An 18,624-nucleotide genomic window follows, 5' to 3' on the forward strand; every position below is an offset into this window, starting at 1 on the left:
AATGCCAATGTTTGAATTTTGTGATTTTTGAAAAAAAAACTTGTGTTTTTTTCAGATTTTTTCAACTTGCTGCTAATGCACTTTTCTGGTAAAAAAAAAAAAAACACGGGAAACCTCATACACACGCAACAGGGGCCCCAGGTGGACCCAAAACCGACATAAAATGCTGTAAAATGAATCACTTTTGACAGTTAATTAACTTTATTCAAAGGTAAACAGCAAACATCAGTGACAAAAAAATAACTTCATAAATTTCCGATATAAAAAAAATGAACAAGAATCCGATTAATTCACGCATTCACATTAACTACGAACTAAGCAAGAACATGGTCGCAGTCATTAGTGCACGACAGAGAGTGCCTACAAGTTTCCGTGTATTTGCATACGGCGAGTACGTATACGTGTCCGGTCGATGTTTCACAGTTGCGTGTACTGTACAACGTTTGATTCCTTTTGACCTGACAGAAACCACTGAGGTAGGTAACCATAATGCATATCAGAGCGAGACCCTGTGACCGCTTAGGTCATTGACGTCCAGCATGACTGTTTTCCTGAAGCTCTGAAATGAGGATTTAAAACCAAGCAGCAATGGCGGTTTGGAGATCAGCACCAGTCCTGTCACGTCAAGTCCAAAATATTTCAGCATCTTTTTTCGATAAAAGAGAAGAAGGTTGATGCTTTTGTTTTTCCTTAATAAGAGCATTAAGTCGTTTTTTGAACGCCCAAAATTTGGTAAGATTTTGTTATTTATGACAATTTTCGGTTTCCGTTTTCTGATTTTGAATTATTTTCTGCATTTAAAACGACAATCGTCACTCGTTCATTACTCATTAACCGGTTCCTGACAAGTAAATTCCCGTAAATGTTTAATAAATTGAATATTTTTGTTGTTACAGTATCAAGCAAACCTGTTCATCACTTTATAAATACAATTTTTCGCATTATCAAATCACCTCATCACACTTGTATTACCCAATACAGAAGTCATAATAAGCTATCTAAATAAGACCTAAATAAGATCCAATAGACTCACCTGAGAATCAACATAGTTTCATCAATTTTGAGAATACTACTATACTAGAATACTACAATACTAGAATACTTTACTCACAATGGACATCAGTCGCTTTGTTAACAAGAAAAGAACATTCACACAGGAGCTGCTGTCGGCAGCTCTCTACGCTGCTAAACTGCTACTGCTAGCGCTAACTCTAGCTTGCCTCACTTCTTAAAGTCACGGATACGAAATTACAAGTCTTTTCAATGCCTTATTTCTTTACTAATAATAGACCGTATTCAACCACAAAAAACGGCAATCATTTATTAATTGTACATTTTTGAAGAATAGAGAAATATATTTTTTGGATGGAAATATGAATTACATTATATACTTCCAATTGTAATCGAAAAAATAATTTTTTTAATCTCATTTGATCAGGAAAGTAGCAGCATCAACCTTCTTCTCCCAACCTCGGAAAGAGACTGACCAAAATATTGGACTTTGCCAGGAAAAGTGTCAAAATTTTCTTGGCAGTTTTATCGGATTTGTGCTTGCGTTGAAATTAAATCCATAAAAACGAATGAAAAAAAAAAATCACCCGCACGTGAAAATGTCTTCATGGTTCACTTGACGTCTTGACAATTAACGTCGTTATATCCAAACGAGCGTCGTAGCTCATTTAGCAGTTAATAGTCTGGAAAATTTTATTTTCAATGCAGAATTTTTTCCAACTGTTTAAAAAAAAGTACAAATAAATGAAATAATAATCATACATTAAAAAAAAATACAACAATAATCAGTATTTGGCCACACTGGAAAGAAGAAAAATAGTATAATATTATGAAAAGACATTTATGTTTTAACAAGGAAACAAAAACGCCGCAATACAGCAACACAGGCGTGAAATACGCATATTTTTAGAATTATTATTTTAATTAATTGGGTTTCGGTCTTAATTTCAGTTTTAATTTCTCCTTCAGTTTGAAGGAGGAGCATAGCAACAGCAGGAGTACTGCAGAAATATGTTTTAACAAGGAAACAAAAACGCCGCAATACAGCAAAAAGTACGAAAATGCACAGTCACAGGCGTGAAATATGCATATTTTTAGAATTATTATTTTAACTAATTGGGTTTCGGTCTTAATTTCAGTAAGTTTTTTTCTCCTTCAGTTTGAAGGAGGAGCATAGCAACAGCAGGAGTACTGCAGAAATATGTTTTAACAAGGAAACAAAAACGCCGCAATACAGCAAAAAGTACGAAAATGCAAAAAAAAATGAAGTTGGCTACTTCATGGATTTCACTTATTGCGGGCTATTTTTGGAACCTATCCCCTGTGATAAACGAGGGAACACTAAATTTAGAGGCCGGCATTAAACTCATCACACAGCGACTAACACTCAAAAGGTTATTCATCAGAAATATCGAAACATGTATCAATACTCGTTTTATATGGGGAAAAAAAACATCGATAAATAGAGAAAATGGAACTGGAATGCTGCTTCTGTACACTAGAGGGAGCCAGAGGACCCAGAACCCAGGGAAGCTGACGTCATCGCAGCACACCAATGAATGTTTTGCTGTGATGGGAACATTTTGATTTTTCAAGTCATATTGGGACATGTTTGTATATAAATATTTTGAGTATCAAGTCGCTGCGTGATGAATTTAGTGTTGTGATTGAATTTCATAATCTCATGTTTTACTTTTTTTTCTTTTCAGCGTGGCAACACACACGTCACATTCTTCCCAAAAAATAAAAAAAAAACGAGGCAATACAGCAAAAAGTACGAAAATGCAAAAAAAAATGAAGTTGGCTACTTCATGGATTTCACTTATTGCGGGCTATTTTTGGAACCTATCCCCTGTGATAAACGAGGGAACACTAAATTTAGAGGCCGGCATTAAACTCATCACACAGCGACTAACACTCAAAAGGTTATTCATCAGAAATATCGAAACATGTATCAATACTCGTTTTATATGGGGAAAAAAAACATCGATAAATAGAGAAAATGGAACTGGAATGCTGCTTCTGTACACTAGAGGGAGCCAGAGGACCCAGAACCCAGGGAAGCTGACGTCATCGCAGCACACCAATGAATGTTTTGCTGTGATGGGAACATTTTGATTTTTCAAGTCATATTGGGACATGTTTGTATATAAATATTTTGAGTATCAAGTCGCTGCGTGATGAATTTAGTGTTGTGATTGAATTTCATAATCTCATGTTTTACTTTTTTTTCTTTTCAGCGTGGCAACACACACGTCACATTCTTCCCAAAAAATAAAAAAAAAACGAGGCAATTTTTTTTTCCTGATGCATAAAAACAACGACAACAGTGACAACAACAACAATGTTATTTTGAGGTAGAACATTCAATTCAGCATTTGGAAGTGCTTTTTGTTGGATACTCGTATTTGTCGTATTTTGCTTACGACAAAGCACGAGAGGAGCTTAGGAGAGAGACTCGATTCTTGACATCTGAGGTAGCGCGGCACCTGATCTTGTAATTCGGACCCATCAGTTCCTTTTCGCATGTAAAGTAAGTGAGAACACAAGGGAAGATAAAGTCCACAAAGGCTTCCCGTAACACATTCATTCCCGGCTGAGGTAGTTTTTTTTTTTTTTTTTTTTTTTCATTTTTGTGAAATAACAATCTTCATACAACCCAACGCCTGCATGAAGGCCCAGAATTCCTGACTGAAGAAAACAAAAGTCCTGAGACAGAACACACCGAGTCCCTTAAAGAAGGCTTAGGTCTTCTGTGAGCGAGGAAGATGGAATCGTGTAGCGATAAGACCAATAACTTATAACCACTTCCACACCGAGATGATAAAGATATATGTAAATATATAATTATAAACTTAAAAAATGAAATCATCTTTGTATAACAAGGACATTTTTGGGGTTCTTTTGCGTTTTGCCTAAGACCAGAAAACGAAAAAAAAACAACCAGTGAGAGCACAAGAACACTTAGATGGTTTTCCTGGGAAAAAATTTTAAGTTCCTTAAAATCAATCCTAGACTCGATAGAACCGTTTTAACTTACGAATAAAAACCGTTGCACAAAATGCAAACTACTTTGAAAGAACAACCTGAGTGAGAAAGAAGCTGAGTGGACACCACAGACAGATTCGCGCGTGAGTCGGTACATCGTACGCTAAATTAGTCTTGGTTCTGTTGACCCGTTCGTGTCGCCAGGGACTCCTGGAACTGTTTCCGCGAATCCCGTTCCACGGTGAATTCGTCGAGCGGTATCGTGGAGAGTTGGGTGGTATTCGGTGAGTAGGACACAACGGTGGAGTCAACCTGAAAACGCATACAGAAAAATATTATTATACTTCATACGCTTCATTTCGGTCATCGTTTTGACTTCCGACACCTACGGACTGGGGTGGTTCTGGGACTGGGACTCACCGCCCGCCTCCAAATCTGAGGCCAATGGTAATGGTAATGGTTTAATTTCATTTGAACATGCATCAGATTACAATTGAATGCATCACATAATCAGTTCACAGTTCCACATGTCCGAAAGGAGTAGGAAGAAGCAAAGCTTATTAAATCCTACCCCTCCATCTGGTACTTTTACAATCAGTAAATGTTACATTTGTTCACTTCCTGCTTTCCTAATATAGTTTAAGGTTTTTTAATTTTAATTTTTTTTATTTTTTTGTCCTAATTTTTTTTGACTATGGTCTAATATTAGTCAAAACATATTAAAATACAAGGAAATACAAAAATAATAATAATAATAATCTCAAATATTTAAACTCTATGCTAATAAATGCTAATAAATTATGGTACTACATAATGTTCTTTTTCCTCATTATATTATGGCATTACTTAATATTTTGACTCCATTTACCACTGTTTTTTGTGAGTGTGAATTGTTTTTTTCCCGAACCTAATAAAAATAAAATTAAAATAAACAACAATAATAATAATAATAATAATAATAATAATCTCGAATATTTAAACTCTATGCTAATAAATGTTTAAATGTTTTTTTCAGAACCTAAAAAAAATAAATATTAAAAATTATAATAATAATAATCTTGAATATTTAAACTCTATGCTAATAAATGCTAATAAATTATGGTACTACATAATGTTATTTTTCCTCATATTATTTCCTCATATTATAGCATTACTCACTTAATAATTTGACTCCATTTATCACTGTTTTTTGTGAGTGAATGTTTTTTTCCAAACCTAATAAAATAAAATAAAATAAAATAAAATAAAATAAAATAAAATAAAATAAAATAAAATAAAATAAAATAAAATAAAATAAAATAAAATAAAATAAAATAAAATAAAATAAAATAAAATTCTTGAATATTTAAACTCCAATAAATGTTAATAAATTATGGTACTATATAATGTTATTTTGAACATTTAACACTTAATATTTTGACTCCATTTATCACTGTTTTTTGTGAGTGAAAATGTTTTTTCCCAAACCTAATAGAAAAAAATAAAAATAAATAAATAAATAAAAATAAATAAAAATAAAATAAAATAAAATAAAATAAAATAAAATAAAATAAAATAAAATAAAATAAAATAAAATAAAATAAAATAAAATAAAATAAAATAAAATAAAATAAAATAAAATAAAATTAAATTAAATTAAATTAAATTAAATTAAATTAAAATCTTGAGTACTTAAACTCTATGCTAATAAATGCTAATAAATTATGGTACTACTTAATGTTATTTTTCCTCATCATATTATAGTATTACTCACTTAATATTTTGACTCCATTTACCACTGTTTTTTTTTACCTTGTGAGGATAAGCGGTAGAAAATGAATCAATAATTTCAACAGAAAAATATGTAAAATATTCCTGAATATGCATATTTTTCTACTCATAATATGGCGTTTCCCCCCCACACAAAATATCGTGACTTTCCTCATAAATCAATTTTTAAAAAGCGTTTTTGAAAACTCACCCTGCGTGAGTCTGGTGTATTGGGTCGAGGGAAGAGTTGCTCCAGCTCGTTGCTGTCGACCACTTTGTTCCCTCCTGCGAAACCGTTGACCTCCATTTCTCTCCTGGTGGCCATGTTGAGCCCGGTGGCCCCCTGGGATGAGGAGGAAGACTCCAGCGCCGCGTTGCGTGCCGCCTGGGGGGTGGCCTGAACCGCCTTACACATCATCAACCTGAGGATTACATGAACACGGATATCACAAAGCCGACATTTATCCCCCGGCCCCCACTCCGGGGGGGTTATTGACAGGTTCTTGTCATCCATACCTGCCGCGGTAGCTGAAGACGAGGAAAAGAACGCAGAAGACGATACAGGTGACGCCGATGTGGATACCGATGATGATGCCGGTGGCGGACGTTTTGCTGTGCTCGTCTTGCACGCAATCGCACGAGGCGTCCAAAACTGGGGAGACGGGACACGCCATGTTCAGACCAGACCATCGTAAAAAAAACCAAGTGGTCGTGTTTTGGCGTACCAGATTTCTCCAGCACGTCTCGAAGCGAAACGAAGCGCGTGGTGGCGTTGCCGTCGCCGTGCTGGTTGTACGCTAGCAGATTAATCTCGTAGACCAGTGACGGATCTGGAAAAACGGACACGGGTAATCATTAACCTTCATTAAGTCAGTGGTGTGAAAAGTGGGGCCCGGGGGCCATTTGTGGAGCACTGTTTTTTTTTAATGGCCCACTCTAAAAATAAGTTTTAAAACTAACAATAAAAAAATTGCATTAATTTTATAAGAATTTATAAGTCAAAATATTAACAAAAAAAGTAGTAATTTTCACAAAATAATGGGAGTTTTGTAGCATGATTTGGAAAAAAAATTATGAGAAACAAAAAAGTTCTTTTTTAGAAAATTATAAAATTATTGCAGAAAAATGATACAAACAATAAACGACGTGAAAATATTAAAAGAGAGAAACACATTTTTTTTGAAAATTAGAAAATTATTGCAGAAAATTGATACAAACAATAAACAACGTGAAAATATTAAAAGAGGGAAAAGAGGGTTTCTAACAAGTTGAAAGTTGCAATTTTATGAGAATGAATTAAATTATAATAGTAGCATAACATTGTGATATAATATAAATAATATTACATATTAAAATATGAGGCCCGGGGGCCATTTGTGAAGCACTGTTTTTTTTAATGGCCCACTCTAAAAATAAGTTTTAAAACTAACAATAAAAAAAAATTTGCATTAATTTTATAAGAATGAAGTCAAAATATTAACAAAAAAAGTAGTAATTTTTCAAATTAGTAAATTTTCGTAGCATGATTTGGAAAAAAATTATGAGAAACAAAATTTTTTTTTTGAAAATTATTGCAGAAAATTGCTACAAACAATAAACGACGGGAAAATATTAAAAGAGAAACAATTTTTTTTTTTTAGAAAATTAGAAAATTATTGCAGAAAATTGATACAAACAATAAACGACGTGAAAATATTAAAAGAGGGAAAAGAGGGATTCTAACAAGTTGAAAGTTGCAATTTTATGAGAATGAATTAAATAATAATAGTAGCATAACATTGTGATATAATATAAATAATATTACATATTAAAATATGGGGCCCGGGGGCCATTTGTGGAGCACTGTTTTTTTGTTAATGGCCCACTCTAAAAATACGATTTAAAACTAACAATAAAAAAATTTGCATTAATTTTATAAGAATTAAGTCAAAATATTAACAAAAAAAGTAGTAATTTTTCAGGAGGAATATTATGATTTTCGTAGCATGATTTGGAAAAAAATTATGAGAAACAAAATTTTGTTTTTTAGAAAATTAGAAAATTATTGCAGAAAATTGATACAAACAATAAACGACGTGAAAATGTTAAAAGAGAGAAACAAAATTTAAATTAAATAATATATAAATATATAAAATATTATTATTTAATAAATTAAATAATAATATTAGCATAATGTAGAAATATAATATAAATAATATTATATATAATATTTTTTGGAAAATTAGGTTGCAGAAAATGGATAATGTTATGAAAACGACGTAAAAATATTAAGAGAAAAGAGGGATTCTAACAAGTTGAAAGTTGCAATTTTAATTTTAATTAATGAAATTATAATAGCATAATAGCATAACATTGAAATATAATATAAAGTTATAAAAATGATTAAAAAAACCTTGTATTTTTTGGGGGAAAATTAGGTTGCTGAAACATTTGTACATTTCCGAAAATTAAATGGAAATATTATGGGAATATGGTGGCAATTACAAGAAAAAAATTTGGGGAAATTTGGTTTAAAAAAAACAGCAAAAATTGAAAAAAAAAATTGCTGTAATTTTATAAATATGGAGAGAAAAAATACATTTTTTTTATGAGGGTTTCCCAGAAAAAGCAGTAGTTTTCCTGTGTATGATACCCAGTTGGTGGGCACCATTTTTGGTGCAAAACAACACTGCTAAGTAATATGAATATGAATATGAATATGAATAGCATTAAGCCTCTCACCCAGCTGGGTGATGTTGTACTGGGTGGCGTTGCGCGGCAAGACGACGGGCCCGGTAAAGGCTGCCGTGTGGGCCCTTCTGTAATAGAGGCGGAAGCCTTGGTGCTGACCCATCTTGGTGGAAGCTTCCCACACCGCCTGCACCACACTGCTGTTCACCACCTTGGTGACGAGGGACGGGGGGGCCGGAACTGCAAGACCGAACACAACCACTCATCAACTGCATAAACACTTTGGAAGACAGGTCGGGATTCGGACGGGATGCTTTTCCGTTATACGTGGGAGCAACTTGACCCCCCCCCCCCATTTCATGATTTCAACTTTTTATCTCCTAATTTCAAATTTCTTTCTCATAATTATGACTTTTATCTCAAAATATAGACTTTCTAACTCATAATTGTATCTAATTTTATCTAGAAATTTCATCTTTTTTTTAAGACTTTTTATCTTTTTTTATTTTACTTTGGACTTTTTCATTCACAATTTCAACATTTCATCTCTTAATTTTAATTTTCCATTTGATAATTATGACTTTTTATCTTATAATTTAGGCTTTCTAGCTCATAATTTAGATGTTTTATCGAAAAATTTCATCTTTTTTTAAAGACTTTTTATCTCATACTTTTCACAATTTCAACATTTTATCTCTTAATTTTCCATCCCATAATTATGACTTTTTATTTCCTAATTTCAACTTTCTTTCTCATAATTATGACTTTTATCTCAAAATATAGACTTTCTAGCTCATGATTTACATGTTTTATCTAAAAATTTCATCTTTTTTTAAGACTTTTTATCTCATACTTTGGACTTTTTCTTTCACAATTTCAACATTTAATCTCTTAATTTTATTTTTCCATTCGATAATTATGACTTTTTTGTTATAATTTAGACTTTCTAGCTCATAATTTAGATGTTTTATCTAAAAATGTCATCTTTTTTTCAGACTTTTTATCTCATACTTTGGACTTTTTCTTTCACAATTTCAACATTTAATCTCTTCATTTTTATTTTCCATCCTATAATTATGACTTTTTATCTTCTAATTTCAACTTTCTTTCTCATAATTATGACTTTTATCTCAAAATATAGACTTTCTAGCTCATGATGTTTTATCTAAAAATTCCATCTTTTTTTAAGACTTTTTATCTCATACTTTGGATTCTTTCTTTCAAAATTTCAACATTTAATCTCTTAATTTTAATTTTTCATTTGATAATTATGACTTTTTTATCTTATAATTTAGACTTTCTAGCTCATAATTTAGATGTTTTATCTAAAAATTTTATCTTTTTTTAAGACGTTTTATCTCATAATTTGGACTTTTTCCTCCACAATTTCAACATTTAATCGCTTAATTTTATTTTTCCATTCGATAATTATGACTTTTTATGTTATAATTTAGAATTTCTAGCTCATAATTTAGATGTTTTATCGAAAAATTTCATCTTTTTTTAAAGACTTTTTATCTCATAATTTCAACTCATATCTCACAAGTTCAACTTTTTGTCTCATAATTATGACTTTTATCTAATAATTTGGACTTTTTATCTCATAATTATGACTTTTATCTCATCATATCAATAATATATCTCATAATTATGACTTTTATCTCATAATTTCAATTATATATCTCATAATTATGACTTTTATCTCATAATTATGACTTTTATCTCATCATTTCAATTATATATCTCATAATTATGACTTTTATCTCATAATTATGACTTTTATCTCATCATTTCAATTATATATCTCATAATTATGACTTTTATCTCATAATTTCAATTTTATATCTCATAATTGTGACCTTTTGTCTGATAATTTGGACTTTTTCTCTTAGAATTTCAACATTTTATCTCACGAGTTGAATTTTTTATCTCATAATTATGACTTTATATGTCATAATGGGGATAAGACATTGCATCATAAAGTAAAAGTAAAAAAAAAAATGAGGTGGTCCTACCTTCCCCACGCGTGTTCTCCATGACGCTGTCTGAAGGCTTGCTGGCTCCGTGGGACGTGTAGGCCTTGACGTAGAAGGTGTAGCTGGTGGAGGGTTCCAGATCTCGGATGATCTGCTGCAGCGTCACTTTACTCACGGCCTCCTCGTACTCCATTTCCACGGGGTCTGATTGTGTGGAATGACGGTCGGTCGTGGAAGATGAGGAGTGGAGGGTGGGGGTTTGGGGGGGGCATTAAAGAGGGCGTGTCATTGCATTTTATTGCTCTTAATCCGGAGACACCCGACCATAACCACAATCTACCTCCAGCCCTAAAACAATCACCGCCGTGCCATCCAGGAAGTGTAATTACAGCACATTTTAGCGGCGGCTGACGCCCCGGGGGGTGGGGAGGGGCGGCTAATTATACATCTGAGACAATAACCTGCAGAGAGGAGCGGGGCCAAGAGGAGCACCTAAGCAATAATTTCAGCTGGTTTCATTTTTACAAACTGTCATGTTTTGATATCAACTCTTTTAATTTAATTTAATTTAATTTAATTTAATTTAATTTAATTTAATTTAATTTAATTTAATTTAATTTAATTTAATTTAATTTAATTTAATTTAATTTAATTTAATTTAATTTAATTTAATTTAATTTAATTTAATTGGTTAAATTACTGTAATATTTTTGTAGTTAGAACACACAAATCCTGGTTACGACCTTCTGAATATGTTTTGTAACATTGTTAGAGCCCACCGGACACGAACTAGCACCCCTATAGTCATCTTTACGTTCATATTACCCAATATAGTAGACATAATCAGAGAAGATAAAGCATTTAAGCCCTGCATATGTATGATAATGCATACTAAAATAATAAAAATAATGGCTGGACGGGACATAATTTGAATTTTTTCTCTTAGAATTTCAAAATTTTATCACATGATTTAAATTTTTATCTCATAATGAAAACTTTTTATCTCATATTTTGGACTTTTTCTTTCACTATTCCAACATTTTATTTCAAAATTTGGACTTTTTCTTTTAGAATTTCATGATTTCAACTTTTTATCTCATAATTATGACTTTTATCTCATAATTTGGACTTTTTATCTCATAAATTCAACTTTTTATCTCATAATTACGACTTTTATCTCATAATTTGGACTTTTTATCTCATAATTATGACTTTTATCTCATAATTTGAACTTTTTATCTCATAAATATGACTTTTATCTCATAATTTGGACTTTTTATCTCATAAGTTAATTTTTTTTTCATAATTATGAGTTTTATCTCATAATTTGGACTTTTAATCTCATAAATTCAACTTTTTATCTCATAATTATGACTTTTATCTCATAATTTGGACTTTTAATCTCATAAGTTCAACTTTTTATCTCATAAATATGACTTTTATCTCATAAGTTCAACTTTATATCTCATAATTATGACCTTTATCGCATAATTTGGACTTTTTATCTCATAATTACGACTTTTATCTCATACTTTGGACTTTTTATCTCACAAGTTCAACTTTTTCATCCATTTTTAAGCTTGACAATACTTAATTTAGCCAAATTTTTCTACTAATAACTAAGAAAACAGTATTATTCATGAATATATTTTGAAATATCGCGGCGAGGGATTGCGGCCTGACCTGCGGTCCGGCGTATGTGCAGGACGTAGCCGATGATGTCCTGCGTGTTCTGATCGGGCTCCCTCCAGGACACCTGGATGGTGGTCGGTGAGAGGGACTCGGCCTGCACGTCGGTGGGCACACCGGGGAGCCCGTCGGCCCAGAGCACCGTGAGGCGAGCGCTGGCTTGCGTGGAGCCGGCGTTGTTCTCAGCGATGCATTGGTAGATGGCCTCGTCGTCCTGGCTGATGCCGTAAATGGTCAGCGTGCTGTGAGAGACAATAAATGAAAAATATGAAACCCAAAAATATTTTTTACCAATGCATTTTTTTTTCGTTAATTCCTTAATATATTGACTTTATTCTTATAAAATTACACTTATTTTTTGACTTTATCATTTTTAAGTTTTTTTTGCAAAGATATAATATTACAAAATATAATATAATAATATTACACAATTTTTTTTATCTCATAATGAAAACTTTTTGTCTCATATTTTGGGCTTTTTTTTTTCTCTTAGAATTTCATGATTTCAACTTTTTATCTCATAAGTTCCCCTTTTTATCTCATAATTACGACTTTTATCTCATAATTTTGACTTTTTTATCTCATAATTATGACTTTTAGCTCATAATTTGGACTTTTTCTCTTAGAATTTCAACATTTTATCACATGATTTCATTTTTTATCTCATAATGAAAATTTTTTATCTCATATTTTGGACTTTTTCTTTCACAATTTCAACATTTCATCTCAAAATGTGGACTTTTTCCTCTTAGAATTTCATGATTTGAATTATTTATCTCATAAGTTCAGGCAGAAGGAAGGGAAGTGAACAATATGAAACCCAAAAATATTTTTTACCAATGCATTTTTTTTCGTTAATTCCTTAATATATTGACTTTATTCTTATAAAATTACACTTATTTTTTGACTTTATCATTTTTAAGTTTTTTTGTTGCAAAGATATAATATTACAAAATATAATATAATAATATTACACAATTTTTTTTTATCTCATAATGAAAACTTTTTGTCTCATATTTTGGACTTTTTCTTTCACAATTTCAACATTTCATCTCAAAATTTGGATTTTTTTCTCTTAGAATTTCATGATTTCAACTTTTTATCTCATAAGTTCACCTTTTTATCTCAAAATTACGACTTGTATCTCATAATTTGGACTTTTTCTCTTAGAATTTCAACATTTTATCACATGATTTCATTTTTTAATCTCATAATGAAATCTTTTTATCTCATATTTTGGACTTTTTCTTTCACAATTTCAACATTTCATCTCAAAATTTGGACTTTTTCCTCTTAGAATTTCATGATTTGAATTTTTCATCTCATAAGTTCAACTTTTTATCTCATAAGTTCAACTTTTTATCTCATAATTATGACTTTTTATCTCATAATTTAAATTTTCCATCTCATAATTATGACTTTTTATCGCATAATTTTGACTTTTTTTTCCACAATTTCAACATTTTATCTCATAATTATGACTTTTTATCTAATTTAGATTTTCTATCTCATAATTTAGATGTTTTATCTAAAAATCTTATCTTTTTATCTTATGATTTCAACTTTTTATCTCATAATTTGAGCTTTTTCTCTTAGAATTTCAACATTTTATCACATGATTTAAATTTTTATCTCATAATTAAAACTTTTTATCTCATATTTTGGACTTTTACTTTAACAATGCATTTTTTTTTCTCGTTAATTCCTTAATATATAGACTTTATTCTTATAAAATTACACTTATTTTTTGACTTTATCATTTTTAAGGTTTTTTTCTTTTTTATATGACTCTCACAAAGATATAATATTACATTATTCTTGTAAAATCACCCCCACTCCGCCCTTGCACACAGAAGCTGCAGCCAGAGAGTCCATATTTCAAACTGGTTTGTCATCCGCTGGAACGGCCATCGGAAAAACATAAATCTATTTTACAGTAAAAAAAAAAAAAAAAAAAAAAAACGACATCAGTGAAAGCTTTCATGTGTCAACCCACACATAATACATCTATATTTACACTTTCCATCCAGCAGCACGGTTTTTCTTCGCTTTTCCCGAGACAATCTGCACACACTTATATATAAAATATATATGTATAATATAAAAATACTACATTCACAATTTTATCAGTAATGCCATTTTAGTAGCATAGAGTTGAAACATTAACTCATTCGTCCTTCATTGGAAAGGCACAAAGAGGTGATGATGTAACTCCACAATAAAAGACAGCATGCCAAATCCATGCGGCCAGCAACCAGGAAGTGAAAAAAGGCATCTCGCCGTGTTGTGCAACTTTAACGCATGCGCACGCGTGCCCACACACACTTCAGTTTTTCTACCTTTTCTAGTTGGGAACCGATATTTTCCTGAAACTTACCTATGTTCTACTACGGATTACTAAAGAATTAAAAGAAACAAACTTTTTTTTTTCTGATGAAAGATGAGAGTCTAATCTTTCTTTTGGTGTATGCCATGTCTATATAACCCAAGAAAACAATATTTTGCGTGCCTTGAAAAATCAGTAAAAAACATAAAAAATGAGTTAAATAGGTTTTTGTAATTTTTTTATATGATATTTTTGGAACTTTAGGTTGGGAAAAAATATTATATTAATTATTAATAATATATATATTATTAGTATGATTATTATGATTATTATTATGATGATTATTATTATGATGATTATTATTATTATGATGATTATTATTATTATAATTATTATTATATTACTAATATTACAGGAAGGAAGTCATAATTTTACCCAAAAAAATTCAATTATGTTTTTGGAACTTTAGATTGGGAAAATTTTTTATATTATATTTATTATAATTATTAACATTATATATAATTATAAATATATTATTATTATTATTATTATTATTATTATTATTATTATTATTATTATTATTATTATTATTATTATTATTATTATTATTATTATTATTATTATTATTATTATTATTATTATATTACAGGAGGGAAGTCATAATTTTACCCCAAAAAATGCAATGATGTTTTTGGAACTTTAGGTTGGGAAAAATTATTATAATATATTTATTAATATTATATATAATTATATAATTATATTATTATTATTATTATTATTATTATTATTATTATTATTATTATTATTATTAGTATTATTAGTATTATTAGTATTATTAGTATTATTAGTATTATTATATTACTAATATTACAGGAAGGAAGTTATAATTTTACCCCCAAAAATTCAATGATGTTTTTTTTTACGCAATTTTACGCAAAAAAATTATTTAAGAAGACAGTTTAAATATTTGAAAGATTTAATAAAAAAATACCAAAAACGTCAACAAAAGAGCAAAGAGTGAAGTTGATGGTATTAATACTAGATATCCATCTATGTCGCTTATCCACAGTAGGGTCATGGATATGCTGGAGCCTATCCCAGCTGTCTGAGTACACCCTGGACTAGTAACAATACATATTTTTTTTCATTTTTCAGTACATGGGAAACCATGTGACCCCAACTGAAGACGATCTTGTGAGGGAAAAAACATGCAATTTACCGAAAGAGAAAAAAAATGGAAGCTTTGTGGAAGACTACTTTGTCACTCACTTGTCACCTTGCGGACCTTTTTAATTGGACACCTGGGAAGTGGTATTTGAGCTCCGTAGACGCGGCTGACCTCACTTTGGTGTGGAAAGATACATTCCGGGGAAAAAAGGGGGAGCGCTTTTCTGGGTCAGGAGTTCCAGAATGGAAAAGAGAATCAGCCATTTTTTTTTTTTTCCCAAAACAGACATGTCTCATAAGGGTCAGTGAAACGGACGTATAATTATTCTCTTCCCCGCCAGGTGGATTCAATCTGGCTAATTATCAGGTCAAAAAAAAAACCGCCAATCTGACCTCTGACCCCGAAGGTGGCGGCAGTCACCCCCCCCCCCCTCCCCCCCGCTCACGACGCAACCATCACATTTCTGGCAGCTTTTCATATCGGCGACGAATGAGGTGTTTTGCGAAGAGGTCACGTGACCGGATGGAGCAAACCCCCCCCCCCCTCCCCCCACCCCCGGGGGTGGGGTGGCAGGGGTGCCTGACCCAATGCCAACACATCCAAATGGGCCCCTTGAGAGGATTCTGATTGTTAAAGGACAGTAGCACAAAATAAACACACACATTGCGCTAATCCCTCATTTAGCGCGAATAACTAGCACTAAACCCAACAGTGATAAGTGAATTTCAGCAAAGTAGGAGTCCATATTTATATATGGAATATTGTCATTGATTCCAATCTGTTTACGGGCAGGGGTCTCAATCTCAATTTACCTTGGGGGCCACTGGAGCTAGGGTCTGGGCAAGGCTGGGCCGCATCAGCCCCCCCCCCCCCCCCCCCCCCCCCCCAAAATGCATACATTCATTCATTTTCTACCGCTTTTCCTCACAAGGGTCGCAGGGGGTGCTGGAGCCTATCCCAGCTGTCTTCAGGCAAGCCAGCCAATCACAGGGCACATATAGACAAACAACCATTCACACTCACATTCATACCTATGGACAATTTGGAGTCGCTAATTAACCTAGCATGTTTTTGGAATGTGGGAGGAAACCGGAGTACCCGGAGAAAATTTTTTATATTTTATATTTATTATATTATATTATTATTTTATATTTTTACTGGGATATTATTTATTTTTTTATTTTTCTATTTTACGCAGTTTGACATTTCCTATTATTCTTATTTTTTTAACTATTCTTATTAAAAATATTTGATGGTAGGCCATTTTTATTTTATTTTTATATTATTTATATTAATATTTATTTATTTTATATTTTTTATATTATATTATTATTTTATGTTTTTACTGGGATATCATTTATTTTTTATTTTTCTATTTTACGCAGTTTGACATTTCCTATTATTATTATTATTATTAAATTTTTTTTGGAAAACTATTCTTATTAAAAATATTTGATGGTAGGCCATTTTTATTTTATTTTTATATTATTTATATTAATATTTATTTATTTTATATTTATTATATTGTATTATTATTTTATATTTTACTGTGATAATATTTATTTTTTCTATTTTACGCAGTTTGACATTTCCTATTATTATTATTTTTTTTTTTTTTGGAAAACTATTCTTATTAAAAATATTTGATGGTAGGCCATTTTTATTATTTTTTTATATTATTTATATTTATATTTATTTATTTTATATTTATTATATTATATTATTATTTTATATTTTTACTGGGATATTTTTTTTTAATATATATATATATATATATTTTACGCAGTTTGACATTTCCTGCCGCTTATTTGGCGGCTGACGAACGCGGCGAGTCTTTCTCCCACAAAGTACCCTCGTGTTTGAAGTAGGTGTTAGCCGTGTTGCTGTAAATGTAAACCACATTCCTTCCTATACGGGGAGGGCCGGGGTTGTGTTGGGGGGGGGGGGGGGGGGGGTGGAATTCCACTGGGTGCATGAATGGGATCGGGTTGACTTTCAGTCAAATCCCATATTTGTGATAATGTCACAAATATGGAATGAATCAACAAATTACATTTTAAATATATATATATTTTAGTGATGATTACCATAGAGCAGGGATGTCTGAAGTTTCGATTTAAAAAAAAGACAAAACAGATGGAAAGAGGATTTAGGGTTGGGAATGGGAATGGGGGGGGGGGGGTTGTTTGCTTATCCTCCTCTCCTGACAGGGTGACATCATCATTTACCCATCAGTTCAAGGTCGTTTCACAGATTGATGGATGGAAGGCCAGTGTCTCTCTAACGGTGGGGCCTTTGTTGTTCCACCTCTGAGGGCGTGTTTGCTCGCCATTGTCTCCGAGCAGAATCTCATCGAAAAAAATAAAAAAAATACAAAAAATAAAAAAATAACCCCCACCATGGCCATTATGAACCCAGCACAAGGAGAAAAAGGACAAAGAGAAGACCAGGAGGAAGAGGAGGGGGAGACAAGCTGTGGTCTGAGAAGAGGAAGAGGACCGGGTGATATGACTGATTACAGGCGGGGTTAAAGGTCAAGGCCGATGCCCACGCGGGGAGGGGGGCAGAGAGGGGCAGCAAAGAAGAAAGGCTTATTACACCCGCAAACGTAATAAACCACAAACGTAATACAAATCTGCAGATTTTAATGTAATAATGTAATAAATATAAATGTAATAAATTTCCCAAAAATGTAATAAAAATGTAAATTATTAAATTTTGTTTGTGGGCGTACATGTGTGTTTTAGTTACAGTATATTATTGTATGTATGTGTGATTTTTGTGTGTATATGGGGAAGAAATAATCAAAAGAAATAATAAAATATAATAATAATAATAATTGTATTTATTTTATTTTTATTTAATTTTTATATTTATTTTAACAATTGCAATGATCACAATTATGTTATTTTTTTAATTAAAAATAAATTATAATTGAATAATTAAAGATTCCTTTAATGTAATAAATGTACAAAGTGAAAGTGAAAAACTGTAAATGTAATAACTTCCCGCAAATGTAATAAATTTCCCAAAAACGTAATAAAAAT

General features: G+C 31.4%; 1 protein-coding gene across 2 annotated transcripts in view; it reads right to left on the bottom strand.

The window, feature by feature from the left end:
• Window positions 1–228: 228 nt before the first annotated feature.
• Window positions 229–18,624, bottom strand: part of igdcc3 (immunoglobulin superfamily, DCC subclass, member 3) — a 103,902-nt gene continuing 85,506 nt past the window's right edge. For both annotated transcript variants that reach the window (XM_058077249.1, XM_058077248.1), the window contains 7 exons: window positions 12,078–12,325; window positions 10,434–10,598; window positions 8,470–8,658; window positions 6,474–6,578; window positions 6,265–6,400; window positions 5,960–6,170; window positions 229–4,311 (listed from right to left, as the gene is read on the bottom strand). In XM_058077249.1, the coding sequence (XP_057933232.1) occupies window positions 4,168–4,311; window positions 5,960–6,170; window positions 6,265–6,400; window positions 6,474–6,578; window positions 8,470–8,658; window positions 10,434–10,598; window positions 12,078–12,325 (1,198 nt within the window). In that variant the 3' untranslated portion in view covers window positions 229–4,167. The remainder of the gene's footprint in view (window positions 4,312–5,959; window positions 6,171–6,264; window positions 6,401–6,473; window positions 6,579–8,469; window positions 8,659–10,433; window positions 10,599–12,077; window positions 12,326–18,624) is intronic.

Source organism: Doryrhamphus excisus, chromosome 7 (assembly GCF_030265055.1).
Source record: "Doryrhamphus excisus isolate RoL2022-K1 chromosome 7, RoL_Dexc_1.0, whole genome shotgun sequence".
Lineage (NCBI taxonomy): Eukaryota > Metazoa > Chordata > Actinopteri > Syngnathiformes > Syngnathidae > Doryrhamphus > Doryrhamphus excisus.